Source organism: Petaurus breviceps, unplaced genomic scaffold, assembly GCF_028583685.1.
Source record: "Petaurus breviceps papuanus isolate PSGF00001 unplaced genomic scaffold, PetGlider_PUasm1.0 207, whole genome shotgun sequence".
In the NCBI taxonomy this organism is placed as follows: Eukaryota; Metazoa; Chordata; class Mammalia; order Diprotodontia; family Petauridae; genus Petaurus; species Petaurus breviceps.
Genome location: NW_027185850.1, coordinates 23282702 through 23310573, shown reverse-complemented (window position 1 = coordinate 23310573; position 27872 = coordinate 23282702). Strand labels below are relative to the sequence as shown.

At 50.0% G+C, this 27872-nt stretch overlaps 1 protein-coding gene across 1 annotated transcript in view; it reads left to right on the top strand.

The window, feature by feature from the left end:
• Window positions 1–6: 6 nt before the first annotated feature.
• The window catches only part of LOC138164968 (podocan-like), a 44989-nt gene continuing 17123 nt past the window's right edge, over window positions 7–27872 (top strand). Inside the window, exons 1-5 of the mRNA XM_069092976.1 lie at window positions 7–238; window positions 13171–13433; window positions 19488–19581; window positions 23077–23141; window positions 24718–24869. Coding sequence (XP_068949077.1) covers window positions 13176–13433; window positions 19488–19581; window positions 23077–23141; window positions 24718–24869 — 569 coding nt within the window. The 5' untranslated portion in view covers window positions 7–238; window positions 13171–13175. The remainder of the gene's footprint in view (window positions 239–13170; window positions 13434–19487; window positions 19582–23076; window positions 23142–24717; window positions 24870–27872) is intronic.

Sequence of the window (27872 nt, the reverse complement as noted above, 5' to 3'; positions counted from 1 at the left end):
GGGAGGAAAACCCAATCTCTCCACACTGGCTTTAAGGAACCTGCGCCTGTGTCCAGAGGAGGAAGCGGTCCAGCAGATGCATGCCTAGGCGGCTGGGGGGGAGGGGGGGGCGAGGAGAACCCGACAACAAAACTTGTGTTGACGAAGCGGGAGCCTTGAGTTGAATGGAACGAGCCAGTGTCCAAGGAGCCCAGCGCAGAGCCCCGGGAGAGTCGTAGCCAGCGGGCCGACGCCGCAGGTAGGTACGAGCCGGCGATCCTGAAGGGGGGATCGGGGATCGGGAGGGGGCGGCGGCGGGAGATTCCCCTCCGGCCCCGCCAGCGGCGGCTAGGAGAAGGGGGAGAAGCGGGGAGAAGGGGGAAAGCCGGGCTGCTTCCTCTCCCACGTTGAAGGCTCGGGCTGGGCTGGGCTGGGCAGGGGAGTGGGAGTGGGGTGCATTTCCACAGCAGTCCACGATCAGCCAGCCCCACTCCGCCCCTGCCCTGCCCTGTCCCGTCCCGGATAGGGCTGGGGTCCCCTGCTCTGACTTGGGTTCCTCTCCCCCCCCCCCCCCCCCCCCCCCAGCCTCAGACAGGGCTTTGGAAAATCCCGGTCTCGGCTTCCCTGCGGCAAAGGGGCTGAGAGGCCGGCTCCTCCGCCTGGAGGGAGGCTGGTCCCCCTCTGTCCGCCGGCTCCCCGCGCCCCCCTCCCCCCTTGGCGCACATCTGGAAAGGATCGGCTTGGAGGGAGGATGGGGCGGAGAGCTGTGCGTGGGGCTTGGGCGAGGGACCTAGCGGGCCAGACAGACACCTTGGCGGGGGCCGGGGGCTCGGAGCCGCGGGAGTTGAGGCTCGCTTCGCTCCTTCTCCAGCCTTCTCCTCGAAGCCTGACCCTGGACCGGGCGCGCACTGACATTCTAGGGCGCAGCACTTCACCGAAGGGCTGCTCTAGCCTGCCGCCCCAAGCCGGCCGGGCTCTCGGCTGCCCCTGAGCAGACTGATGTTGGCGGAGAGGCATAGAGAGGAGGGGCAGGGGTTAATGAGGCTGATTGGATTGGACCGTAAACTCGGTCCGCAGTCTGGTCCGAGGGTGTCAGAGATGAAATCGGGGGGAAAGAGCTCCGGTCTTGGAGCTGAAAAGTCTGGCGGCTAGCCTTGGAACACTCGCTCTTTCTAGTGGTGTGTGTGTGTGTGTGTGTGTGTGTGTGGTGTGTGTGTGTGGTGTGGTGTGTGTATGTGGTGTGTGTGTGCATGTGGTGTGTGTGGTGTGGTGTGTGTATGTGGTATAGTGTGTGTGATGTGTATGCGTGTGTGGTGTGTGTGTGTGGTGTGTATGCGTGTGTGGTGTGTGTGGTGTGTGGCGTGTATGGGGTGTGTGTATGTGGTATGTGTGTGATGTGGTGTGGTGTGGTGTGTGTATGTGGTGTGTGTGGTGTATGTGTGTGTTTGTGGTATGTGTGTGATGTGGTGTGGTGTGTGTATGTGGTGTGTGTATGTGGTGTGGTGTGTGTATGTGGTGTTGTGTATGTGGTGTGTGTGTGCGTGTGCGCACGCGTGCTCGTGTGTGCTCGAGTGCAAATCAGAGGGTCACAAGATACTAGGTCTAGATCTGGAAGGAACTTCAGGGGAAACTGAGGTACAAGAGAGAACCAACTTGCCCGCAGTCCCTCAGCTACTAAGGGGAAGAGCTGGGATTTAGACCTGATTTTCCAAGGATCCATTGATCTTTCCGCTGCACTGCACTGCCTGTTTCCTCATCTGTAAAATGGGTCCTTGTAAGACCTGTAAGTCTTCATGTGCATCATTTTGTTCCCCCCACCCAGGTTCCCACCCCACTTGACTGTTGTCTTCCTCTCACTCCCTGCCTCAGTGAATCCTAGCATCTGAGAGCTGGAAGGAGATTAGAAATGCACTCTGCAACATCCCCAGAAGTGCATCCAGCCTCCCCTTGAATACCTGTGGGGATGGGGAGCTCACTCCTTTTGGAAAGCCTCCTAACGAACAAGCTCTTCCTTCTGCTCTGGCAAAAGCAGCTTCTTGGTGACTTCCTTCCCCGTCTGCTTGTCTCCTTGGAGAGTGGAGATGATGAGTTCTTTCCTGCTCCTCCCACCTGCCTCCTTTACTTTGCATCCCCTTGCATACATTTTGCATATGTTGATATGTGTACAGATTCCCTGATGGGATGGAAGCTCTTTTTTGTCTTTGTCGGCCTAGAGCCTAGTGCAGGCCTGATTCTTGCTTGTGTTATTGTTCAGTCGTGTCTGACTCTTTGTGGCTCTATTTGGGGTTTTCATGACAGAGATCCTGGAGTTGTCATTTCCTTCACCAGCTCATTTTACAGATGAGGAAACTGAGGCAAACAGGGTTCAGTGACTTGCCCAGGGTCACACAACTAGTAAGCATCTGAGTCGGATTTAAACTCAGGAAGATGAGTCAGCCTGACTAGGCCTGGTGGCACTTGCTTGGTAGGCACTTAAAAATGTTTGTGGGAGGTGACCCGTGGGAGGCAGACTGCATCTGCTCCTTTCTGAAGGGGAGGCTAATTTTCTGGCTGATGTCTGATCTCCATCAATAGCAAATGACTGGTGAAAACCTCCCTTTTGTCTACATGCCCAGAGTCACAGAATTGGGGAGAGATCAAGTCCAGCACTCCTGTAGAGTCTGTGGCTTTCAGCAATTGAATTGAATTTTACAAATGAGGAAACTGAGTCCAAGAGAGGAAGAATTGGTGGCAGCCACCCACAGCATTATAGCATGTGCCCTCCCAAATACTCACTTGCTATGTCTGTGTGTGTCCCATGTGAACGTTTGACATGACAGGCCCGTCCTCCCAGAACCAGTTCAAGCTGAGGCTTGTCCCAAAGAATTCCAGTGACTTTAGCTTGGTTCAGGTGCCCTGAGGCCCTCACCAGGCCTTCTCCAAGTGTTAATCCTGCCCTTTACTCTCATGCCCAAAGCCCCAAGGACCTTCAGAGACCAAGAGCCCAGAAAGCTCTTAGGACTGTAGCTAGCATTTATACATAGCCACCTTCCAGTTTTCAAAGTGCTTTCACAAATATCTCCTTTGATCCTCACAGCCACCGGGATGTTAGCTAGGTGCTACTATAATTCCCGTCTTACTAAGGCAGGCAGAAGGTGTCTAGGGTCACAAGGTAGGTAAATGCCCGAGGCAGGATTTTCACTCGTGTCTTCCTGACTAGAGCCCTACCATTCTACCCACTGCACCACCTAAGAGAACCTGTACATTCTCACAGGGACCTTCTGCAGACAATGCTCTAGCCTTTGCTATGGGGTGAGGAAGGGCCGTGATCTCTCCCAAGCCAGCCCATTGCGTTTTTCTCCCCCTCACTTCATCATATTTTTTCCCCCAATTACACACCCATTATACTTTTGAGAAGCTGTAATTGTTCGGAAGTTTTTCCTGCCATCCAGCCTGAATTTGCCTGTCTGAAGCTTCTATTGCTTCTAGGCAGCAAGGGGTCTAAGCTGATGGAGCTCAGGGCTGTGTCTGAAAGATGGGAGTTCCAATCTGTTTTAGGCACTTCCTAGCTGGGTGACCCTGGGCAAGTCACTTAACTGCTGTTGGCCACAGTTTCCTCATCTCTAAAATGAGATTAATAATAATAACACCACCCATCTCCTAGGGCTGTTGTGAGGATCAAATGAGGCAATATTCATAAAAAATTTTGCAAACCTTGAAGTTCAAGAAAAATGCTAACTATTATTGTGAACATCTCTGTGCTCTGGACCAAGTCCCGTCTTCTTAGCCCTTTCAGACTCTTGAAGTCTGAAGTGTCAGTCTTGTAACAGGAGGGGAAGACCAGTGGGTCAAACTCAAATCAAAATGGGACTGATGATGTACACAGAAGGATCCCTGAGGGCCTGTTGGCTTAGTGTTACCATGAAATGTTATTTCTGTTTTGTTGGGTTTTTGTTTATTTTGTTAAATGTTTCCCAAGTGTCAGAGTGTGGGCATCTTTGAGAGCCCAGATGTAGACTACAGGGTCTGTCACGAGAGCATCAGTGCCCATTGGCATGGAGAGATGGCCTGGAGATGGTGTGACCCATGGCCTCAGGGCATTGTCACTTGCTGACCTTGTGATCTGGGCAAGTTCCAGCCTTCCTGCGACTGGTCGATGGAGACATTGACCTTGGATGGTCCCTTAAGGTTCAAAGCCGGTGAATTTTATGGACCCCTTTTTAAATAGGAGATAAGCCTGACACCAGAGGGTTGTGACTTCTCCAAGATCTCTCAGCTAATTAGCAGAAAGGAAGGAGGCAACACAGGAAAGAGCCTGGAAAGGGCGCTGTGCTTGGGGCCAGGTGTTTGGTTTGGAGCCTGCTTGTGATCTTGGGGAGGGCCTTCAGCCTCTCAGTGTCTCAGCTTCTTATTTGTGCAGGCAGGGCGGGAGTTGGACAGGATCAGGTGAGCTCTGAGGCCCCTTCGGGCTCTGAAGCTGTGCTGCCTCTTCTGTTCCCAAGTTAAGTAGAAGGCTTTCCACAGTCACATAATCATCTGTGTGGCTAGAAGCAGGCTCCTCAAAATCCTGAGTGTTGGATCAGATCCCGGCAATTAACATCCACCAAGAGACGAATGAATGAATGGAGGTCTGCAGGACAGTGCTCAGAGGAGGAGCAGGATGGCTGAGGAAGAGGGTGACTGGGGTGGTGAGCTGATCCCCAGGCAGGTGATTAGCATTGCCTTCCAGAAGCAGCGGCCATATTGCAGTCCTGTGTCCAGAGCAGGAGGCAGGACAGGACAGATGACCTCACGTCCCTCTGTATGGTCCATTCTTGACCCTTGCCAGTGGTTTTCACTCCCTGACTCAGTCACCTCCAGTGGCTCCCTGTCACGGCTGGGGTCAAGTAGGAATTCCTCAGTTTAGCTTTTCAAGCCTTTCAGAACCTGGCCCTGACCTCTTCGCAGCCTCCCTGACATGACTCCTCCAGCTTGCTGCTGTCCAGCCCAACTGGCCTGCTCTGTTCCTGACACGTGAGGCTTCAGCTCCCAGGGGCCTTTGGGCCAAGTGTGCCCGAGCTGCCTTCTTCCCTCTGCCTCATAGAATCCCTGTTTTCTTCAAGAACTACCATCTACAAGGATGATCGGCTTCAGGAAGCCTTCCCTGATTCCCTCTGTTCCTGACTCCCTCTGAATTATGTGTAATTGTTTTCTAGTCTGTATTCACTTCTGTAAAGCTGGTGGTTTACCCTTCCTTTCTTAATCACAGAAGGCTCTGACAGCCAGATGGAATGAACCAAGGCTTTAAGTGAGGTGCAAGCAGTCAGTCTGAAAGGAATGAAGCTAAGTGACAGCACCCAAGAAATGTTGGTCATTGGCCCCCTCTGGTCTCTGGAGGACCAGGAAGTTTGTGGACCAGCCAGGACTCCAGGAGCCCTGGCTGAGGTCTGTGGTGAATGGGCTTTTGAGAGAGGAGTACCCTGGGGGAGGGGTGACGAGGTTTCTGAGCCTCTGAAGGGGAGTTCCCGTGCACCTCGGCAGCTGAGACACTGAGGTCCGACTCAGCGTCCTGGGGAAAATCCAACAGTGTTCGGACTCGTGAGATTCTGCCTTTGGAACCCTGCTGAGAGCTGCTGTCTCTGGTGATGACCTTCCTGAGCACTCAGGGAGAACCAGAGGCCTTGAACAGACACTTTCTGGCCACATCTGATTTCTAAATTGGAGTCTACTTTCCCCAAGGACCTTGTATGTGCAAGGGCACTGTGTGGGATGGTTATTGTGGCAACTTCCCTTGAGGAAATATCCACCCTTGCCCCTACTCCCCCCCATCCCTGACATTCCCTTGTTCAAAGGCCCCTTCCAGCTCTGACATCCCTTGTTCTAAGGCCCCTTCCAGCTCTGACATCTCCTGTTCTAAGACCCCTTCCAGCTCTGACATCCCCTGTTCTAAGGCCCTTCCAGCCCTGACATTCCTAGTTCTAAGCTCCCTCCCAGCCCTGATACTCTTTGTTCTAAGGCCCTTCCCAGCCCTGACATCCCCTGTTCTAAGCCCCCCTCCCAGCCCTGATATCCCCTGTTCTAAGCCCCCCTCCCAGCCCTGATACTCTTTGTTCTAAGGCCCCTCCCAGCTCTGCCATCCCCTGTTCTAAGCTCCCCACCCTAGCTCCAATGACACTTTCTATTCTGAGGTTCCTGCCCTTCTCACCCTCTCATATCCCATGACCCCAGAACCTGTGGTTCACATCCCATACAGGCCTATTATTCACAGACGCCACATGGTCCGCGTTATTCCCTATTCTTTACATCATCTGTTACTGTTTCTTTAGTTGGAGGTGGGCGGGCCACCCAGGAAGCTTAGTGTAAAAACTGGGGATCAGAGAGACTGAACCTGTGAAGACACTGGGCAATACTGGAATCAGATGGTCTGAGCAGGAAGAGAAGCCCCTGAGGAAATTCCCAGAGGCCCCGGAATGTCAGAGCTGGCCAGGAGCTTAGAGGTCAGTGAGTCCTAACTCCTCATCCTATAGATGGAGAAAATGAAACCCCCACAGGAGAGATGACCTCCTAGGAGCCTTCGTGGTCATTGGTGGGCAGAGCCCAAATTGCAGGCTGGATCCAGAAACCCATACTGGATCTAGAACCCCAGGCTGGAGCCAGAACCTCAGGCCTGTTCTTGTCTCAGGCCCTCTCAGCCCAGGTGAATCCTGTCCTTTGCAATAGGGGGCTCCCAGGGAGCAGGGGCTGCTGTTCATACTCTGGGTTAATAACAGTCTAGGCCTGGAATGAAGAACTCATGGAGCCCTCCTCCCCAATTAGATTGGAAGTTCGTTGAGGGTGGTACATGTTTATTGAACTGACTTGATCAGAGGAAGACCCCAAAGCTGAGTGGGGACATTGGCCTCAGGAAAGAGTTGAGGGACTCGGGGCTTTGGGGAGCCCTAGAAAAGCTTCTTCTTCTTTGCCTGTAAATGGTTGGCACTTTCTGAACCTCCATTTTCCCATTTGTAAAATGAAGTCAATAATACCTGAAGTTTAGTTTCTGCCTCTCAGGGTGGCTTTGCTTCCCCCCTCCCAGCCCCTGAGCACCACTGATGTAGGGAAGTGGGATGGGATTCACCCAGAAAAGACCAAGATGGACATATGGACATTCCTCACTCTCTCTTCTTTTGACCAGGATGGGAGAAATGTTGTAGAAGGAGTTTCCTTTTTCTTCCTTCCTTCCTTCCTTCCTTCCTTCCTTCCTTCCTTCCTTCCTTCCTTCCTTCCTTCCTTCCTTCCTTCCTTCCTTCCTTCCTTCCTTCCTTCCTTCCTCCCTTCCTTCCTTCCTTCCTTCCTTCCTTCCTTCCTTCCTTCCTTTCTTTTTGGAGGGGGGGGAAAGACAGGGCAGTTGGGGTTAAGTCACACAGCTAGTAAGTGTTAAGTGTCTGAGGTCATTTTTGAACTCAAGTCCTCCTGAGTCCAGGGCTGGTGCTCTATTCACTGTGCCATCTAGCTGCCCCAGGAGTTTTTTTTCTTAATGTTAGCAAAGTGTTTTACAAAATAGTTTGCTGTATAGTAGCAGCCCGGGGGCATGATACCTATTTACTCCTTGGTTTTATACACGGATGGCATTGAGGAGGCAGTGTGGTACAGTGGCCCTGGGGTCATAGGGCCTGGGTTCAAATCTCACTCTAGAGGCTTCTTATCTGGGTGACTTTGGGCAAATTCCTTTCCCTCCCTGGGCCTCAGTTTCCTTATATGTAAAATGACAGATTTGGACTAACCAGCCTTTGAGGTCCCTTTCAGTTCCACATCTGTGACCTGTGATGGGAATCGTTCTATTTTTGTGGATAGGATAGAGTGACGAGAGGCGAGCAGGCAGACAGACAGACAGCCAGCTGGGTGTATCCAGACAGACTGGAGGAAGGTCCATGTGAGCCAAGGAGGCCATTGTTGGGGCAGAGCTGCAGGCATATGGGCTTGGCCCTGAGCTGGTAAACATTTTTATCAACGCCTTAGATTGATGCAGACACACACGGCAGGCCCATCAGTTTTGCAGATGACGCAGAGCTAGGAGGGGGAGTCACCACGCTTGGTGACAGAATGCAGAAAGATTTTCACAGGCTATGACAAGGATGGAATTTAATGGAAAGAAATGTAAACTCTCTGACACTTGCGTTCAAAACTCGGCCTCACAGATACATGCTGGAGGAGGCCAGCCTGGAGGGCGGCCTGTGAACTCGGCCTGAGTCAACAGTGTGGTTTGGCAGCACAAAAGCCTGGGAGATCTCAGGCTGCTTGGGAAGAGCAAGGAGAGGAGCCACGGCCTCTCCATCCTCTACCCTGCACCGCCCAGCCCGGTGGGAGTATCCTCCTCTGTGCCAGGGCCCCCATCTGAAGGAGGTTGTCAAGGATGCTCAGGACCGAGACCTCTCTGTCTTCAGCTCAGCCGCCCCATGAGCTCTTACACCTATGCTGCATTTTGTCTCAAGCCAATGGGTCTTTGCTCATGTCTCAAATGTGCGGCTTCCTTCCAGGAACAACTCAGGTGTCCCCTTCCTCGGGCTCATGGACCTTCCTGATCTGCCCTGACACTGCCCCACCCCATTGTCTAGTGTGCCCTCTTCCTCTGGATGCTGCTTTGTGTGTGGATGTGTTGGGTACCACAGGGACCAGTGAACATGTGTCTTTGTATGTCCAGCATCTTTCTCACAGGGACAAGGATGGGAAGACCAGTGATTTCATTGGTATGGAGCTACGGGTTCCCCAACTTTTTGGTCTCATGATCCCTTTCCATTCTTAAAAACTGAATACCCCAAAGATCTTTTATTTATGTGTGTTAAGTCTGCTGCTATCCAGTATATTAGCAATTAAGATGTAAGCATCATTATGGAAATAGTTTTGACTTCCCAGACCTGAAAGGGACCCCCAGGGGTCCCTGGGCTACATTTTGAGAAGCCCTGGAGGTGGTGCCTTCTCTGCCTCGAGCACTGGGAAGTGAAAGGTCCCAGTTCCAGGATCCCAGAGTCAAGAATGTGTCAGAGGTGGAATCTGCAGGCAGGCCAGACGCCTAACGGTGGAGTAAAGTACCACAGGCAGACACCAGAGGATTTGCAGGGCTGTTCTGAAGAAGAATGATGGGGTTTATTCTGTTTGATCCCCAAGGGCAGAGCCAGAAGTAGGGGGAGAGGGAATGTCAGGAGAAACCTGCTACCAAGTGGGGCTGGGTATGGGTAAAACGGCTGTCCAGGCATGAGGAATGGGTTCATCCTTACTAGGGGTTTTTAAGGCCAGACCGGATGCCGTCCTGTTGCGTGTGTGGTCAGAGGGCTGTGGAGACTCCTTGCAGTGCTGATGTCTTATGATTCTGGGATGTGGAGAGTCATCTGCACAGCCCCACCACTGGGCCTGCCTTTCTGCCCTTGGCGGGGGGAGCTCCATTAAGTTGCTCTCAGTTATTCCTGGCTCCTGCTGGGGCAATGAATGCTGTCTTCAAAGAGCTTATTGAGGTGAAATTCCAGATTGCCCTTGGCTGAGAGGTGGAACCAGGAGCAGTGCAGGGCGGGTATGTGGAGGCGGGTCCCCCCACTCATGCCAGGGAAGGGGCTGTATCACTTACAGCGCCTTCCCTGGGCCTTTTGGTGCAGAGCTGCTACCAGACTGTCTGCCAACCCAGCAGGGAGGTCATCTCCTTCAGGAGGAGTCATTTGGGCCTCGGGGGGCTCTGTGGGTGGATTATTGGAGCCAGGAGCCACACGGGTCTGGCCATAGCTTGTATGTGCACCATGGTTAATGTGTTGGCTTCTCCGTCAAATGTGAGCTCCTGGGGGAAGGACTGTTTTGTTGCCTTTCTTTGTTTTCCCAGTCTGCAGGACAATTCTTGGCACATAGTAAGCCTTTAATAAATGCTAGTTGACTTATACTCTCAGCCTCAGTTTCCTTATCTGTAAATTGGAATAGTAATAGCACCTCATTCAAAGACTCCCGAGGACCAAATGAAATAGAACTTGTGACGGTCCTGCCAACTTTAAAGTGATGATGTATAAATGTCAGCTGTTGTTATTACTAGGGCAGCTAGGGGGCACCAGGATGCTCAGAGTACCCTGCCTGGAGTCAAGACTCATCTTCCTGAGTTCGAATCTGGCCTCAGACACTTACTCACTGTAAGACCCTGGGCAAGTCACTTAACCCTCTTTGCTTCAGTTTTCTCATCTGTAAACTGAGCTGGAGAAGGAAGTGGCACCCTAGTATCTTTGCCAAGAAGACCCCAAATGGGGTCATGAATAGTTGGACATGACTGGGACAACTTCGAATTACTATCACAATGTGACAGCACCTAGTGAGTGTTTCATAAAGGTTTATTGACTATTATTATGGGAACCCAGGGCTGGAAGGGGCTGCCCTGGGAGGTGATGAGGCTACCATTACTGGAAATCTTAGCAGAGACTGAAGAACCCCCTTATCTTGGATGCTGTAGAGGGGAAATTCCTGTCTAGGAAGAAAGCTAGACCCCCAGCATGGTCTGAGTAAGAGTGGTGAGAGTGCTGGTCTTGGCATCAGAGGCTCTTGACCTGAATTCTAGTTCTGGACTTGCTAGCTGGATGACTTTGGGTAAGCTACTTTCCCTCCTGGGGGTGGGGGAGTCCCTGTAAATCTCCCTGTAGAATGAGGGGCTCAAGCTAGATGTTAGCTAAAGTGTAACTATTATGATCCAGTTTCCATGAAAACTTGGATTAACAACCAGTCAACGTGCATTTATTAAATACCTACTATGTGCCACAAAATAAAAAAAAGTTCAGTAAACCCTACTCTCAATGACCTTGCATTCTAATGGAGAAGACAACACATACCTACAAGTATATATAGAATGAAAAGAAAAGGAACAAGTAACAGGTGCTTCGAATCTGAATCCCCTCTACCTTTGGGCCGAAGATTCCTCATCTGTAAAATGGGGACAGTAGTTAGACCACCTACCCAGGGGCTGCCTGTCTTCCACACGCTACGGGAAAAGTCCTTTGCAAGCCTTCTAGTGCTGTGGAAAGGGGGGTTTACATCATTCTGGAGGCTCCAGAAAACAATGTTCTCAGACTCCAGGGAATGAGAATCAAAATCTGAGAAGATGAGATTATTTTTTTTATTTCTAAAAATGGTCAGCTTCATAGCTAATGAAAACCACCGGACAGATTAAGTAGTAAGATCCTGACTCCGCCCTTAGCCTTTACCCAGACGGGACCAGACAACATCAGATAAGCAGAGATCAAAATGAAATGTGAGAGGGGTGGCTGGGTGGCACAGTGAATAGAGCATAGGCCCTGGAGTCAGGAGGACCTGAGTTCAAATCCAGCCTCAGACACTTAACACTTACTAGCCATGTGACCTTGGGCAAGTCACTTAACCTCAATTGCCCTGACTTCCCCCCTCCAAAAAAGAGCATAGACCTGGCAATAAAAATGTGGGGTGCTATGTGTGTATGTATGTAGGGGGCTGAGACTTTCCCAGAATCAGAGCATTGGAGGACTGCAAGGTGCCAGTGGTCATCTGGTTTGCCGTGTGCCACCGCGCCTCACCTATCTGAAGTGGTCCCTTCCTCAGGTCTCCAGTCTGTGCCCACACATCCGCCATCTTGGTATTCCCAAAGCCCATGTCTGACCGTTACCTGTCCTGCTCGGGGAGTTCCAGTAGCCTCCCATCTCCCTTGGGTGTAGACCTAACTTCTCTGCTTGACATTGGGAAGCCCATCGCACCTTGGCTTCAGTCACCTCTGTGACCTCATTGTACATTCTCTGCTCTTCAAGGAAAGTCGAAACCATTGCCTTCTTGCTTCCCTGGACATTCTGTCTTTAACAGCCTGTCCTCGGGGCCTGAAGCACTCTGCTGCCTTGCCTTCCTGTCTTCCTTCAAGACCCAGCTAAGATCCCCCTGCAGCTGGGGGCCTTTCCTAGGTGCCCCTCCCCTCAGTCCTTCCCCTCTGAAACGATCTCTTCTCTTCTCCACAGATATCTTATATATCTCTGCTCATTTAAGTATTGTCTCCCCCCCAGACGGACAGGGACTGTTTTGTCTTGTATCCCCAGTGGTTGCCTGGTACACAGTAGGTGTTTAACAGATGCTCAGCGACTGACTGGGCCCCAGGGTACTTGCCCCTAGTTTTCTGTATGCCAGGAGGGATTATTCTGCCTGCTGCTTGTAGCTCAGAGGGAGGAGTGAGGGCCAGCCACAGACCTGTGGTTGTCTGAGTTCTGGATTGTACGGAAAAGGAGATCATGGCCTCCGTGGGAAACTTTGACCTCCCCAAATATTTTTGTTATAAGGAGAAAAAAAGAGCTGCATCCTCTTAGGGAGAACATGTGGCCCAACGGCCAACCCCAAAGCTTTCTGTGGATCCAGTGTGGCTCCTGCCCCGCCTCGGGGCTCCCAGCCAGTGCCTGCCAGTGCAGTCACACCCCTTCTCCCCAGGTGAGGCAAGGGCAAGGTGGAGGCTTCTCCTGGAAGCAAGGGGGGAGGGAGTTGGGAGATACTCTAGTTCCCCCAGCTCACCGCTCCAGGCTTCTGTTCTGGTCCCTTTGCACCTGGAAGCTGCCCATCCTGCCCTTACCTTTTCTCACTAGCCACTGGCTTCACCAACTTCATCTCCACACCTTCCATCCATCTGTATTAACTGTGTGTTCACACTGACACCTCTGGATGATACCTAGGGAGCCAGACATAAGCAGAAAGAGCCTCATACAGCCAGACCTACCCTTCGCCTCCTCACCAAGCCTCCCCCCACTCATGCAAAACTCCATTCAGCTCCACAGAGAACCTGATGGAGGCAGACTCAGACACCACTGCCAGGGGCATTTATGCCCCTTTTCAGACAGGAAACTGAGGCTGAGAGATGACCTTGGGGTCACAAGTGTCAGAGGTAGGATTTGAACTCAGATCCTTCTGACTGCATATCCAGTACTGTGGCTCCAGAGGAAAAGACTTGGGGGAAAGTTGTCAAGAGGCAGGTCTATGGTGGTTTCGCTTAGACCGAGTGTCACCTAAGAAGGGCAGGGGCTGTTTCAGGTGGTGATGGCCTCTCCCTCAGCGAAGGCAGGAGGAGCCCATCCTGAACATATTGATACGGGGGGGGGGGGGGGGGGTGTTGGACTGAGTGGCTTCTGGGCTCCCCCAGCTCTGAGGGGCCAGGGGCCAGTGGAGAGAATCTTCTCCAGTCCTCGTCCCTCTCCCTTAACCGTCCTCATCATTCTGCCTTTCCTTCCTTTTCAGAGGCAATGGTCCCAAGCAGGACGTTCCTGCTGGTGCTCTGGGCATGGGCCTGGGGGCCCCACAGCACTCATGGTCAGACGGATGAAGACAACGAATTTCTGGAGGATCCCATCCTTTTTCTGAGGCCAGAGCCGGGACAGGGGAGCCTTGACTGCCCCCGAGAATGTGTGTGCACACAAGAGGGTGTGGTCGACTGCGGAGGCATTGACCTCCGGGAGTTCCCTGGGGACCTCCCTGAGTACACCAATCACCTGTCCTTGCAGGTAAGAGCCAGACACCTCGGTCACATAACAGCCTCTCCATGTCTCCAGGAGAGATCTGGACCCATAGCAAGCTTTGTAAATGCTGACGCCCCTTACAGATATCATTTATTCTGTTCTTTTGGATTTAATCCAAATCTGAGAGTTTATCAGTGTAGGAAATTTCCAGTGTGGAAAGCCCCTCCACAGCTGCTAGTCATCAGTTTACCTATAATTTACACTCAGAGCTTGGCCTGGAAAGAAATGGGGTGGTTTGCCGAGGGACCCACAGCTAAGAGCTCTGAGATAGGGCTTGAAGCCATTTCTTACTGGCTCCAAGACTGATCCTCTGTCCATTCCATCACTGCCTTATCAGAGACCAAATGGGGAATGAAGGGAGAGTGTTGCATTTGGGGGCAGCAAATGTGGGTTCAAAACCCACCCTTACCATTTTCCACCTGTATAACCTGGATCAAGTCAAGAAACATTTATTAGGCACCTACTATGTGCCAAGCTAAATGCTGGCCATACAGAGACAGTCTCTGCCCTCAAGGAGCTCACACTCTAACCAGGAGACAACATGCAAAGAACTAGAGCTTCTTAACCTCCTTGGATCTCAGTCTCTCGTGTAAGATGAGGGGACTGGTCTGGATAATCCCCAAGGCAAAAGCTCTACCCTTTCTGGTGCCATGGGACCTCTGGCAGTCTGGGAAAGCTTCCTCAGAACCACGATTTTAAAGGCATAACATACCTAAAGTTACAAAGGAAGCCCATTGTTTTGAAGTAAAGATGCATTTTTTTATCTTCCAAGTTAACTGACCCTTTGAAATCTATCCCTAAGGTTAAAAACATCAGCCAATGGTCTAGATAAACACCTCCCATCCATAAAGAGCTTGCTTTACCATGAGCTCCAGGTGGCAAGCCCGGATGACTTGGGGGGGTGTTGGTGCCCTCACCAATAATGAAGTTGGAGAGAGAATTGGGAGGATTTGAGAGGAAAGTTAATGAGTTCAATTTTGGACATGGTAAATTTGAGGTGCCTATGGGATATTCAGTTAGAGGTGATGTGAGACTGGTGCTTAGGAGAGAGGTTAGGGCTGGATAAATATAGATCTGGGAATTAATTCCCTATTTAGAGATGATCATTGAACCCATGGAAGCTGATGAAATCACCAGATGAGAGAATGTGGAGAGAGAAGAAAAAAAGCACTCAGGACAGAGACTTGGGGGACACTTGTGGTTAGTGGGCATGGTTTAGAAGAAGCAGCAGAGAAGGAGCAGCCAGACAGAGAGAAGGAAAACCAAGATTGAGCAGTGTCACGAAAACAGAGAGGAGAAGGTATGGAGGAGAGAGTGAGCAGCAATGTCAGGAGGCTGCGGAGAGGTCAAGAAAGATGAGCTCGGAGAGAAGGCCATTAGTCTTAAAGTGCCGCAGAGACGCTAGCTGGTTCCCCTTTGGGCTTCATTTTCCCCATTTGTAAAATGATGCAGGTGGACGAGGTGCTCTCCAAGGACTGGCTTTAAGTCCTGTAATTCCATGGACGTAAAATGTCAGGACGCAGAGTCTTGGAGCTTGAAAGGTTCCTAGGAATTTCCCAAATTACACATGAATCAGAATTCTGTTAGAAAATGCTGATCCTGAGGACAAATAAGTATAGTATGGTCCTACATAATGCATATGAGTGTATATGTCTATCTAGTGAGTGTGACTATAGATACCTAAGTATATGTATGTGCAAGTGTATGTATTTAAGGGTATATATATATATATATATTTGTGTGTCTATGTCTATGTATAGATGTATGTATAGAAGTATATATGTATGTATGTATGTGTATGTATATATCTCTATGAATATCTCTCTCATAATATGTATCTGTTTATAAATATATCCCACCCTTTGGGGGCAGGGAGGAAGGGAAAAAAGGAATAAAGTAAAAAGTGCTCAGCAGAGAACAAAAGAAAACTTACAAGGAAGCGAAATAAAAGATGGGCAGCTCTCGGCACAACGTGCAGTATTTACTTTATAGGCTTTCTTGAAATGGAAATTTTAGTTGTATATTTTGAGTCCTCTTTTATGTTCTGTGCATGAGGCAATGCTTTTTTTCTTTTCTTCTTTTGTATTTGTCTCAGTATTTAAGTTTGATATGTTTCTTTTTTTCTTATTGTGTATTTAAATTTTAGTATTTAAATCTAAAATAAATTTTTAAAAATATGCCAATCCCAGTGCTATTTTCTCTTCTAAAATATTAAATATAATATTTCTATTCCAGTGCTTGGCACATAGTAGGTGTTTAATAAATGCTAAATGATTCCTATTGAAAATACTTATTAAGTGTAACATTTTGGGGTGTTTAAATTATAATTTATAATTTTAAATTCTTATATAATTTCTTGTTAGTTCTAATTTCTATTCATCTATTTTGACATTTCCTTAACCTCTCTCCCTTATGTGGGAGAAGTAGGGTAGAGGATTCATGGTCCACAGGAGTTGAAAGGCATCTCTTTCTCTGAAAGATTTCCCAACCTCCCCATCATGGACTTGACAAGTGGTCACATGACCTCTGCTCGACGGTCAGGGGAGGGGCCAGGGGGACACCAAATTCTTAGGAGGTTTTTCCTGATAAATCTAAGTTTCTCTAATTTTGCAATGTCTCCCTTTGCTCTCAGTTTGCCCTTTGGGGCTTAACAGAATAGATCTTACCCCTCTCTATACAGCAGCCCTTGAGAAAATTAGACCTGGGCATCACCTGCCCCAGGAATCTTCTCCAGGTTCATAAGGCCCAGGTCCTCAAGGACCTGATTCTCATATGTTAAGGACTTAAGACCCTTCCTCATTCTGGTCACCTTCCTCTGGACATTCTCCAGCTTATACTGGGTACCCAAAGCTCGGCACCCCAAACTCAATGCCATCCTCCAGATGCACTCTGGCCAGGGAGGAATGCAGAGGGACCATCCCTGCCTCTTCCTGGAAGCATGGCCCCCCTTAATGCTGCTGCCTCAGAGCTTATTAGAGCTTATCAGCTTTTCTGACTGCCCCATCACATGACTGACTCAGGACAAGCTTGTAGTTTAGTAAAGCCCATTATCTTTTTCAGACAAACTGCTGCCTAACTCTGCTTCCCCTATCTTGCACTTGTGAAGTTGGTCCTTTGAATCCAAGTGGAAAACTATATTTATCCCTGCTGAATTTCATCTGAAAAATTCAACCCAATGCTCTAGCCTGTTTTAGAATTTGATAAGCTTTTTATCTCTGTCATTGGTAAAAAACAAAACAAAACAAAAAAGACCTGAAGCAGCCCAGGGCCAAGCACACAGCCATACCAACATTATAGCATCACAGAGCCCTGGTCTGAATCCATCTAACCATAATATCACCTAGGCCACATACCTACATCTTTTACACAAGAAGAATGTGGGCTGCTTTGTCAAATGCTTTGCTCAAATCTAGGTAAACCAAAGCCACAACATTCCCCTCCTCTGCTAGTCCTGTCCAAAAAGGAAGTGAGGTTAGTCTGGCATGGCCTGTTCTTCATGAAGGTAGGCTTGCCCTTGGTCACCCCTGCTTCCTTTTCAAGATGGTCTCTTATCATCACTTTAATAATTGATTCCAGCATTTCTCAGGAATTTAAGTCAAGCCCGCTGGCCTACAGTTTGATTTGATAGACTAGAGGGGCAGATGTCCCAATTATGAGGAAGGGGAAAGCTGGCCCATCTGCCAGTTCTTTCAGGCCCCAGTGATGTTGTGCATCTGGGCCACATGACTTGAATTCATCGGGGCCACTCCTTGCTCCCTACCCTCTCCTAACTTACCGGGGCATCAGCTCCTGATTGATCATTCCAGTTCAGTCATTTCCTATGTAGAGGACCTTCTCTCTGAGAGAGGAAAAAATAACAGCTTAGGAGTTGAGCAGCACTACCGTCTCTCTGTGGTCAGTCGTCATATATCCCAAGTGTTGGAAGTCCCTTCTTTCTTTCAGAATCACTTCAAACCCGTGTTTTTAGTTGCATCTAGCTTTCCTTGACATCTTACACTCCTTCTGAGCTTTACCATGCTTGGCTGCTTTTTTTTTGTTTGTTTTTTGCTTTTTGGAGGGCAATTGGGGTTAAGTGACTTGCCCAAGGTCACACAGCTAGTTTTTGTGTTAAGTGTCTGAGGCTGGATTTGAACTCAGGTCCTCCTGACTCCAGGGCTGGTGCTCTATTCACTGCACCACCTAGCCGCCCCTAAAAATATTCATTTCAGTTTAATTTATTTTTATTTTTTTTTTTTGCGCCCGACTGTTCTGACAGTAATAAAGATGCTTGTGGATTCACCTCCACCCACGCATCCCAATCAGTTGCCAAGCCTTCTGTTTTTAAAAATAAAAATTTTATTTTCAGGCTCACATTCTCCCCCTCTCCTTTCTCCTCTCAACCCCCCTCCCCCAATCCATTGAGAAGACAAGACAAACATAACCCCCGTTACAAACATGTACAATGAGGTTCCGATTAGTGCAGACTTTGAGTCCCATGAAGTGGTTGCGTGCATGCAAATTCACACTATTCAAAGTTATAATCAGGTAAATTTGGTCATTGTTCTAGTCCAGTGGAAATATGCCAGGCGCATTCAAATAATGCGACCACGTTAGGTGATTCATTATTCACACTCATCAGGACCGAGCTGTTTAGTTAAGCAGAACAAATCCCCATATTGGCCATGCTGTTCGGGGGGGCCCCCCTCCCCCCAAGTGTCTTTACTTGGAAACCATCGGGAGGGAGGTTAGCATGTTCCTCGTTAGGCGTCTAGAACTGTGGCTGGTCATTGTGTATATACTGGAGCAGAGTGCAAGCTCCCTGAGGGCAGGGTAGGGGCTGTTTCATGGTCTTGGTATCCTCAGCTCCTAATACAGGCCGGGACACAGTAAGTGCTTCCTAAATGCTCGGTGCCTTATCGGTCCTCAGTTATCTGCCCTTGGTTCCCTCTTCTGTACGTGTCTTTTCAAACAGAATCAGTTGCTAAGTTCCCTGGGCATCCACGTCGGTCTCCTTAGACAACCCCTGATTTTCCTTTCTCTTCTGAATCGTCATCCTTTGTGCCTTTGGATCTCGTTCTTGGATAACTGTGGTCCATGGCACCCTGCCTTTCCTTCCTCCAGACTCCACCCCCAGAGTGGGACAGCTCTTGGGGGCGTGTCAGATTATGCCTAGTTTTCTCATTCTCCATCATGAGTGCTAGGAGGGGCGTCTCCAATCTGCCCCCCCCACTAGGGTTCCCATCATTGCCACAAAGCAACCAGTGCCCACCTGTTAGCCAGAATCAGAACCACAAGGAAATTTCTTCTGCCGCCTTCGAAGGACAAAATGATCATTAATGTAGATCTTGAAGTTCTGAGCTGCTGTGCTTTTTTAGGGGTGAAGAGGGGGAGACAGAGAGACAAAAAGAAGAAAGAGAGGAGGGGGAGACAGAAAAAGAAACAAAGGGAAGAAAGGAAAAGAAGAGAGAGGGATAGGGAGAGGGAGAGAGAGGGGGGAGGGGCAGTGAAGGAGAGGAGGAGAGAGAAGAGGAGGGAAGGAAGGGGAGGGGAGGAAGGGAAGGGGGAGAGGAGAGGTGAGGAGAGGAGAGGAGAGGAGGGGAAAGGAGAGGATAGGAGAAGAGAGGAGGGGAAAGGAGAGGATAGGAGAGGAGAGGAGAGGAGAGGAGAGGAGAGGAGAGGAGGGGAGGGGAGGGGAGAGTCTGGATAACTGGGTCCCTGCCATCACTGCATGTTGCCTCTCTCCGAGCCAGGCTGCTGATCTGTTTCCTGAGCTCCTCCTGTTTTTTGGTCTCTGTGTCCAGGGCACTCTCTGGGATGCCCTGATAATAATATCATCTGGTTCTCTCCTGGCTTCTTGCCCCTGGGCACCTCAGTTCTACTGATGGTTTCTGTCAGTGTATTTCAAGCCCTGAAGTTCTGTCACTGCGTTGGTGTGGGGAAACTCTGGCCTCGTCTAGCTCTCCCATTTTACGGAGGAGAGAAACTGAGGCCCATAGAGGGAAAAGTCTTGGAGATCTTCATCCTGTTATAGTCTAACACTGCCCATCTCCCCTCCCACAGAATAACCAATTGGAGAAAATCTACCCTGATGAGCTTTCACGACTCCACAGGCTAGAGACCCTCAACCTTCAGAATAACCGACTGACGTCCAGAGGTGAGGAGGTCCTGGGAAGGGAGAGGATGAGGGAGACCTAGAGGAAGTGTGGGATGGGGGGCATTGAAGGTATCAGGGTGTGAGCCTTGGTTGAGGGGGAGGCCCCTGCCTGTGGCTAGCCCTGGGTGTTTGGGAGTGTCTACACCAGCCCAGAGCAAGGCAGGGCTGGTCCTCCAGGGCTGAGAGGATGGTGGGGAGGTAGGCACTTAGCAGGTGTGACTATGGAATCTTTGGAGATTCCTAATGTGTGTCTTCTCCCTTCAGCCCTGAGAAGGGTAGGGCCAGAGAAGGAGAAAGGAATAGGTGGAGTCCCAGAGTGTCAGAATGAGAGGCACCTGGGAGTTCCCAGTTTTCATCTAAGCTGGGCTGGAATCTCTCTTGTGACAGGGAGCTTACTACCTCCCAGGGCAGGCCATCCCGCTCTTAGCTCTCACTCTGCCCCTTCTTCTCTCCCCCCACCCCATACCTCCTTTCCCTCGGCTGAATATGTCAGGCCACTATGACAGATTCTTGGGTCTTTTCGCCCATCATCAGGGCTGCCCTTCTCTGGACATTTCCTAATTTATCAACAGCTTTCCTCAAATGGGATGCCCACAACTGAGCCCAGGACTCCAGATGAAGTTTGATCAGAGCACAGGATGGTGGAACCATCGCCTTCCTATTTTGGACATTGGGCCTTTCTCAATGTAGCCCTAAACTGAATGAGTTTTCTCTGCCACATCCTCTCTAGATTCATAGTGAGCTGGTAGCTCACTCAGCACCCCAGATCTTCTTCAAGTCACAGTCTGGCCAGGTCCCTAGTAGCTGTGAAGTAGATTTTTTCTGAGCCCTGGTGGAACCTTCTATCTTTATTACTATTGAATGTGTTTCTGCCCCCTTCAGGTGATACCTTGGACTCCGCCTAAGACCAGGATACTCTGGAAGGCAGTGATCCATCCCCCTCCCTCCCATCTCTCCAATCATTCTTTCTCCACAAAGCATTTCTTCATTATTTCACTCAGACCTCATAACTACCCTCCAAGGAGAGGGGAAGGAAAAGGAACAAAATAAACTCCAAGGGATCCAGGGCAGGTCTCCTTGTCCCCATTTGACAGATAAGAAAATTGAGACCCAGGTTGGGGAAGTGACTTGCTTAAGGTCACACAGTGAATTAGTACTCACCCATCACTTTCCTTGCTCTCCCCAGAGGCTATTTAAAGAGCTGAGAAGGCCACCAAAGGGGGGATTCCTTTAAGTTCGGGGTTCACAGAGACTGGCTGGGGCAGTTTAGAGGGTCCGGGATCAGGGGAGTAGTGGCTCTGATATTGACCACCCTGCCCCATGATGTTGGACAAATCACTTCTCTTTAGGTCAGACAATCCTTAATGCCTAAACCCCAGCTGGGTTCTTGTCTTTTTAGCCTGAAGCAGGAATGTCACTCCCAGGAATGCTGCCTGGAGAGCAGGGGAGCAGGGGGGCTGCCCCAGAGAATGACCACAGCATCCCTGGGAGGAAGACAGGACAGGGAGCTTCTTCACTGAACAGAGAAGCAAGCTGAGGCCCGAGAGCCCTGATGCCTGGCCTGCTCTGGGACACTCAGCAAGTCAGTGGCCAAGCTGGGATTCCGAGTCGTGTCTCTGAAGTCCCAGCACAGTGCTCTTTGTAGGAACCTGTGGCTGCCCCCCCAGTATTTGATAAGAGACTTAAATTAATCACCACAGAGACCCTGAGTCTGTGCATTACTCTGGCAGGGTAGTTGAGTAGAATGAATGCTGGAATTGGGTTCAACAGATCTGAGTTTGAATCCTCCTCGCTTCATTATCGTGAGTGACTCTGAGCAGATTCTTTCACCCCACGAGCCTCTCTTCTCATCTGTAAAATGGGTAGACTAATATTTGCAGTACCTTACCTCAGAGGGACATTGTAGACAAAGGATTCCGGAAATGCTTCAAGAACTTTAGGAATGTGAGTTGTTATATACAAGATGTCAGAAAGAAACTCAACAGGGCTTGGGGAGAAAAGGAGGGTGATGGGGTCGGGGGCTGTGTACTAGACTGGAGGGCTCTCTGGGAGCCTTCTGTGCTCTGGGGCTAAGGAAGATGGGGAATCAGGACATTTAGGGGGAGTCAGTCAGATGGAGGGAGCAGAGCTGGGGTACTGTTGATCAGACTGGCCTCATATGTTGTGGATAGTGGAGACAGCCAAGGAAGAAAGGCTAGGTGGGCTTCTCTCAGGGGGGCTGGGGACTTTGGGTCCTGGACTTGTCCTGTGTGTAGGGCTTTCCCTCAGTAACCTTGGGGGGACTTGGGGGAGCTGGAGCTGATCCAAGGTTATAGCCAGTGACTTAGCAGAGGAACCAGGCTAGCTAGCTAGAGCATTTATTAAGTTCTTATGGTGTGCACAGCACTGGGCTAAATGCTAGTGATAGAAATCTAAGAAGTGAGGCAGTCTCTGCCCTCAAGGAGCTTACATTCTTAATACTTTGAATTAACAAGAATTTATCTCTCTCCTATCCCTTTCTTTTCACTAGGAAAAAAAAGATAAACAAAACCTTTGAAACAAGTATTTCTAGTTGAGCAAAACAGATCCCCCATTGCCCACATCCAGGGATGGAGTAGGAGTAAAGTCAGCAGCATTGTCTGCGTCTTATATCACCCCCTGGTCATTGCTGTTGGTCATTGTGCCCATCAGGGCTCATGAGCCTCTCAAAGTCGTTAATTTATTACAATGCGGTTGTTACAGCACAATTTGTCCTCCAGGTTCTGCTCATCTCACTCTGTATCAGTTCATACAATCTTCTCAGGTTTCTCTGAAATCATCATTCTCCAGTTGATGGGCATCCCTTCAGTGTCCAGGTCTTTGCCCCTCCAAAAAGGAGCTTCTATAGATATGTTTGTACATATGGGTCCTTTTCCTCCTTCTTTGGGGAGATGGGCCTAGTACTGGGATTGGTGGACAAGGGGAGTTCCAAGTTGCTTTCCAGAATGGCTGGAACTGTTCACAGGGAGCTCAGATTCTAATGGGGAAACAAATACATAAGGGGACTGGAGAAGGTGGGTGGGTGGGGATGGTGGCCAGAGAGCAGGAATCATGGTGTGGAGATGGCCTGATAGTGAGCTGGAAGCTTGGACGAGGGCAAGGTAATGGAGAAAATTTACTTCTCAGAGGCTAGAGTGGTTCCCGGGGCTGGAATCCAAGTTTCAGGTGGGGATGATAGGTAGAGTGGAGGTGCCATGGTTCAGAGGTGATTTGACAGTGATTTGAACCCAGATCTTGTGACCTTCAGACCAGAAGTCTCACCAGGCTGCCTCTGACTCTGATCCTTCTAACTCTAAGAGCTGGTGAGACCAGAAATAGCAGGAGATAACAACATTGGAAAGCTTGAGTGGGACCAGATAGTGGAGGACCCTGAATGCTAGGCTAAGACCCTAGGGGGCGTTGTGCTTAGCTCTCTGGTCCTGAGCATTCGCCTCTGTCCAAGGTACTGACCACCTTTATTCATTCATTCATTTGGAGGGCTCCCAGAGGAAGCTTTCAAGCAGTTGACAAACCTGAATTACCTGTACCTGGCTAACAATAAGGTAGGCTGGGGGTGTGATCTGGGTGGGGGAAGTCAGGGGAGAAGCTGCCTGGTTCGTGCAGATTCTCAGAGTGCCCAATTTCCTTCCAGGCCACCAGGCTTGGAGAGGGGGCCCACCTACTGTGTGGTGGAGAGCTCCTCCCTGAGCAGAGAGAGGAAAGAGCCCTTGACTTGGCTGTCAACAAGTCCCAGTTAGAGTCTAGCACTTCATCAGCTGTAAGGGGTTATAGGGGCTGCCCGGAGCTCAGCCTTCCAGCTGTCTGGAAAAAATAGTTTTAACTTCAAGGTTAAGATTGGAAGAGCTTGCCTCTGAGCTCCCTTCAAATCCGAGAGTCTGTTTTGGAGGGAATCCTGTGAAGGACCCTCACCAGCGGCATGATGGGGGAGCCTTCCCTCTGTCATTTTTTAGTAGAGGGGTTAGAAAAAGGAAGCAATGGCCCAACTACCTGGGGAGTTCTACCCCAAAGAGTGACATCTTGAGTGGCTCTTCATGGAGAGTGGCCTCAGTTTCTTCCTCTGTAAAATTCGAAGGACAACTCTGAAAGACTGTTCTGTGCTCCTTCCATATTTGAGGGGAACCATCTCTGCAGATTTCTAGCCCCGCCCTGTACCTGAGGGCCTTTGGCCTTTTGGGATTCCAGGGACACAGGTGTAACCTCCCTTCCTCTTGATGAACCGTAGTTTTTCTTTCTCTTCTGGTCATACTTGTCCCTGAGGCCACTGAATCACACACTCATATGTGTGTATGTGTTTATGTATATACATATATATGTATGTATATACACACACATCCCATTAGACTATGAACTCCTTGAGGGCAGGGATTATCTTTTGACTTTCATTGTATCCCCAGCCCTGGCACAGAATAGGCACTAAGTAGACGCTTATTGATTAATTGATTGGGAATTCTGGAAGCAAAAGAACCTTAAAGGAAACCATGTAAAGTCACATGGTTCAGGTGAATACTGGAGGGCCGTGGGGCCAATGAAGGCTGGAGTCTCCAGGGAGGTTTCAAGAAGGAGACAGGGGTTGGGGGCAGTGGGGGCAATGAACCTGGATGTGTGGGGATAGTTTGGGGGAGGATCTCTATCCCCTAGAGTCCGTTACAGAACTCAGGGGCAGGGTCAAAGGTCATGAAGTTATTCCATTGAGAAATGAAGGCCAAGTCATTCTATTCCTCAGAGAGAGAGCCAAGAACTTTCAAAGGGGCAGGCTTGGGAATCAGTTTCTCCCTGTCTGGTCCTGGGAGGCATTTCAGAGCCAGCTGGCATCTGTGTCCTTCCCTGATGCCGAGTGGGATGTAGTCCAGCCAGTGTCCTGCTGCCAGCATGGTTGGGGGAGGCTTGGTGCTGCTGCTGGCCTGTCTGCTTTGGATCCATCTGTCTTCTCATCTGTCTTGTCTGTCCTTTCATCTACATGTCCACTTAATCTGCCTGTTTGTTTGACTTTCTATTTGTCTGCACATCAACTTGTGTGTGTGTCCCTTGGACACCACCGTCTACCCATCCATCGTCACTTATCTCTGTCTCTGTCTGATCTTCTCCCCACACCCCACTCCAATCCGGCTCCCTTTCCAGCTAACTCTGGCTCCGAGATTCCTGCCGAGTGCCCTGGTCAGTGCTGACTTTGCCGCCAACTTCCTCACCAAGATCTACGGGCTCACCTTCGGCCAGAAGCCAAACTTGAGGTCAGAGGTCAGAGTGGAGCAGGGTCGTGGCAGTGATGGTGGGTGCAGTGGGTTGATTGGATCAGTGAACACCTTGTGTACAGCATGATGGCACCAGGGGAGGGGTTCTGGGCTGGATCCACCTCCATTTTATGGGAGTGTGCAGCATGGCATGGCATCTGGCACATAGTGATGCTTTGTAATGTTTGTTGACTGACTGACTGACAACCATTTCTTAGCCTGGTGGGTCAGGCGAGGGAGAGAAGGAAGGAGGTGAAGTATGATAGTTATTTTTTCCATTGGGGAAAATATGAAACAGGAGAGAATCAATATGAAAAGTTAAGAGAGTTAACTCTCTCCCCTGCCCCACTGTGTGACCCTGGACCAACCACTCCCACTTTTCATGCCTCAGGCCCCAGAGGCCATCCAATCCAGCCCCCTCATTTTATAGAGGAAGAAACTGAGGCAGGAGGGTCCAGCAACTTGCCCAAGGTCCCCAATGAGTCAGTGACAGAACTGAAATGCTGATTTCCTGATGGATGTTCTTTCACTTCCAAGATGGCGGGTTGGGGGGGATGTTGGCTGTCTGTTGGAGGAGAGCCAAGCCTCCAAGAGGCTAGTCCTGAGCAGGGGTTTTATTGGGGATTAGGGCCCTGCTGTCCTCTTCCTTTCTCCCTCTGGGAAAGCACAAACAGAACATGCCATCCTTAATATGAGTATGCTGAATGCTTGTTGCCTTATCACTGCTCCCCCCAGCCAGACCCCTGGCTTGTCCCTGCTTAGTATCAGAGGGGCGAAGAGCCCCAGAGGACTTGGGTTCTAATTCCTATATTATTGGCCTGGGCCTTGGACACATCCCTTTCCTTCCTTTGCTCTGGGCCTCCTGGGATGATCTTGAATAATTCTCATACCTTCCCTCATGACATCCATGGGAAGTAGGGGCTGCTGCAAGGGGGCCAGGGGTGCAATCAGCTCTGAGGAGGAAGTGACTTGTCCAAAGTCACACAGCTAGTCAATTTCAGAGTCAGAATTTAAACCCAGGCCTCTTTCTCCTGTTCCAGCCTCGGTTCCATGGTGCCAGGTCACCGTGCTTCCTCTCTCAGTGGCTGCCACTTTTCTCCCTCTTCTGGCACTTCCCATGGGGAGGGGAGGCTGACAGATTGAGGACAGGAGGGCCTGACCCAGTGGAATTTCCTGTACTTCCTCCATATCCTACCTCATGAAACTGATCCTGGGGCACCTGGTGGGGCCCAGAGGCAGAAGGGGATCAGCCTGTCTGCAGATGGGACTGTCTGTGTGCAGAGCAAAGCTTCTGGGATTCCGGGCTTAGCAACCAAGAATGTGAATTTAACTGCCTGCCCACCCCCGGCCCTCCTTGTATTGACGGGTAACCCAAGAACACAGACATGAAGCAGAGGCCCAAATCCCCAGTTCCCCTTCATTGAGTTAAAAAACCAGGGAGACCGGCTTCTTAACTTGCTCACTTTTGCACCCAATAAAAATGCTGGTTTTTAAAAAGAATTCCCTAAATCATTTTGCCTGTTTGTGGAAGAGGGCCCGTCTCTGTGTTTATCTCTTACACACTCACTCTCACCCGCATTTACTCCCCCTCCCCCTCGGTCATTTGCACAGACCTACTAGCCACCAGCACTGACCTTCATGCTCACACCCTGATGCTGGTTCACTCACTCATTCACATGCACACATAGTCACCGTGCCCAAACCTAAAGTGACAAGTCAGCAGCAGTCCCCCTTCACATACTGGCTCTCCAGCAGCATCTGCACCCAGCTCTCAGTGTGGCAGAGCAGGGAGAGCCCTGGACTGGGAGGCAGACAGCCACTCCCCTCTGGGCCTCAGTTTCCTCATCTGTAAAACAAGGGAGCTGGCCCCTTCCAGCTGTGACACTCAGTGACCTCGGGGCTTTCCCATTCAGCCTGACCTCTGGGTAACAGAGGATCATAGAGCATTGTGGCTTGGCACCTCGGGCCAAGGCCATGGGTGGTGTGTCTGTTGCCCAAGGACAATATTTGTAAAGTATTTGGCATACAGTAGGCATTTCATAAATGCTTGTCCCTTCCCCCAAGAATCATCTAAGCCTAGCTAAGTATGGAGAAGCTTATCTCATGAAGCTGAGAGGGTGGCATTGGTGCTGGGGGAGGAAGAGAAGGAGAGAGGGGAGGAGCACCCCATCCAGCCCAACCTGAAGGAACCCCAGCTCTTTCCCTCTCTCTGTCTTTTTTTTTTTGCTTTTTGGAGGGGGGAGGGCAGGGCAATTGGGGTTAAGTGACTTGCCCAAGGTCACACAGTTAGTAAGTGTTAAGTGTTTGAAGCCGGATTTGAACTCAGGTCCTCCTGACGCCAGGGCCTGTGCTCTATTCACTGTGCCACCTAGCTGCCCCAGACCCCAGCTCTCTTAGAGTAGCAAAGCCTAGATGTCCACACACATGTGCATGCACATACCCATGTACATATTTTATATGTGTATATGGATTTGTGTGGGTGTGTGCATGTGTGTCAATGGACTTGGAAATGCTTCAGGCTTCTGGGCTTTCAGTAGGGTGGGGATTCCCTCCTACCCAAAGAAAGTAGAATGGTGGCATCTCAGAGATGACAGGGACCTGCGGGCATCTCATCCTGTCTTAACTGAGCCAGAATTCCCAACATCCATCCCTGACAAGTGGGTGTTGCCCTAATAGGAAGGGGGAAGCTTCCGCTCTCCTCCCCTGAAGGCTGTCCCCTTTAATGGCAGCTCTGACCAGCTGAAAAAACAAAAACCATGTCAACCCAACATCATGTGTCATTGGACCACACTTAAACATACACATACACTCACACACTCATACACACACTCACACCCACACCGACACACTCATACACACAATACACTCACACACACTCACAATACACTCACATATACTCACACACACACTCACACATACACTCACACACACTCACAATACACTCATATACTCACACACACTCACATACACACTCACACACATACACTCACATACTCACACATACACTCACACACACTCACACATATACTCACATACACACATATC